The sequence below is a fragment of the Apaloderma vittatum genome, unplaced genomic scaffold (genome assembly GCF_000703405.1).
Source record: "Apaloderma vittatum isolate BGI_N311 unplaced genomic scaffold, ASM70340v1 scaffold30013, whole genome shotgun sequence".
In the NCBI taxonomy this organism is placed as follows: Eukaryota; Metazoa; Chordata; class Aves; order Trogoniformes; family Trogonidae; genus Apaloderma; species Apaloderma vittatum.
Window position 1 is genome coordinate 5,133 of NW_009710315.1, and position 1,698 is coordinate 6,830.

Below are 1,698 nucleotides of genomic sequence, written 5' to 3' on the forward strand. Positions count from 1 at the left end.
GGGATGGGCACCAGCGCTGCCATGAAGAAAGCGATCATGTTGCTGACAGAGGTGAGAGCCACACTGGTACCTGTGCGTTTCAGGCACTCACCCGTCCGCTCCTGTGGGGACAGAGGGAGGAGGTGATGAGAGGGGCCATGGGAAAAGCGGGAGGGATTCCAGGCAGACAGTGGGCAGGGCTCAGTGCTCACCTTGAAGGGAACGTGCTGGCTGGTCTCAGTGAAGGCATGAGCCAAGAGGAACATGTAAATGCCAAGGGCCAAGAAGGGCAGGACCTGCCAGTGAACAGCTGGCATCAGTGGAGAGACACGGCCACTGCTTGGGTGCGGACCCAGTCACCCTGCAGTCCCCAAGGTCCCACCAGCCTTGCAGTACCCAGTTCTTCCCCCAGCACGTACCTGGGTGGTGGCCGCGTTGAAGGAGATGCCCAGCAGTGAGCAAAGCCCCAGGCCAGAGGCCACGGAGAGAGCCACAAGCAGGACTCCGGCCAGGCCCACGGCCCCCTGGGACTTGGAGCAGTCCCACCGCAGCATGGTGACACAGGCGTAGGCCAGCTGGAAGAGCATGGTGGGTTAGTGGGGATGGGAAGGGCTAAGGGAGGGATGGTGGGGGTCAGAGAGCGGGGGGACACTCACCATGAGGAGATAGCCCCCGGCCACCCGGATCACGCTGACATCAGAGAAGGACTTCATGATGTCGTTGAGTGTAGTGGTGGAGAAAGCATGGACGTTCTGCGTGGCATTGGGTGGGATGGAGTCCTGTGCCAGCTGCCGGAGGCACACTCCGTTAGAAGAGTCAGGACCCCCCACTGCCCAGTACATCCCCTCCCTGAGCCACCCAGGGTGTCGGCATCACGACTGAGCGTCCCTAGCAACACACCAGACCAAAAAGAGCAATGCCAGGACCCATGGCCACATGGAAACATAGGCACAGGGTGATGTCATGCAAAGGCTCACCCCTGCCTAACCTCACATGGGGGCTGTTCTCAGTGCCCACCTCCACGAATTTCCTCTGCCAGGCCTCCAGGATGGTGCTCGCCTTCTCTTCACTCCAGCTGATGTCATGGATCTCGTAGTCATCCTTGAAGTGCTCAAAGAGCTGCCGGGGGCTCATGAGGAGGAACATGGTCTGCAGGGCCTCGGCGCTGGGGGACAGGCACACACCTCGCTGGGACCAGCTGGGATGCAGGAATGGGTCCATCCCCCACCCCATGGCTCCCAGCCCCACCACAGACACCCAGGAGATTACCCAGGCACTCTGCCCCCCATTCCACCCCTGCTCCAAAGCACTGCCCTGATTGACAGCCCCACACACTCGCCAGCCTCACATGCTCTCCTGGACAGCCCTGCAGCCCCTCCTGCAGACAGAGCAGGTCCCTGTGGGTGCTGGATGAGGATGAGGATGAGGATAAGGATGAGGATGAGGGTAAGGGTGAGGAAATCCTGCCCCAAACCGCCCTGAGACTGGTTACTGTGGCTGTATCCCTGGGGACATCTGCACTGCAGAGGTTCTCACCGTAGCAGCTTGCCCTGGGAGTCTTTGGTTGTGCCGCCTAAAATCAGCTCCTGCTGCCAGCGCATGAACTTCCTGGAGAAACCATGGCAGCCTCCCGAGAGCTCGGCTGGGATGTCGGGGCTCTGCAAGCAGAGGGAAGGTGTCAGGGATTCAGGGCTGTGGGACAGGCAGGAAAGCAGCAAG

At 60.8% G+C, this 1,698-nt stretch overlaps 1 protein-coding gene across 1 annotated transcript in view; it reads right to left on the minus strand.

Moving 5' to 3' along the window:
* PTCH2 (patched 2) overlaps positions 1 to 1,637 on the minus strand; it is a gene marked incomplete at its 5' end in the record, with an annotated part of 6,749 nt that extends 5,112 nt beyond the window's left edge. The window contains 6 exon segments of the mRNA XM_009867264.1: positions 1 to 101; positions 192 to 275; positions 399 to 554; positions 636 to 767; positions 997 to 1,144; positions 1,516 to 1,637. Coding sequence (XP_009865566.1) covers positions 1 to 101; positions 192 to 275; positions 399 to 554; positions 636 to 767; positions 997 to 1,144; positions 1,516 to 1,637 — 743 coding nt within the window.
* Positions 1,638 to 1,698: the final 61 nt, after the last annotated feature.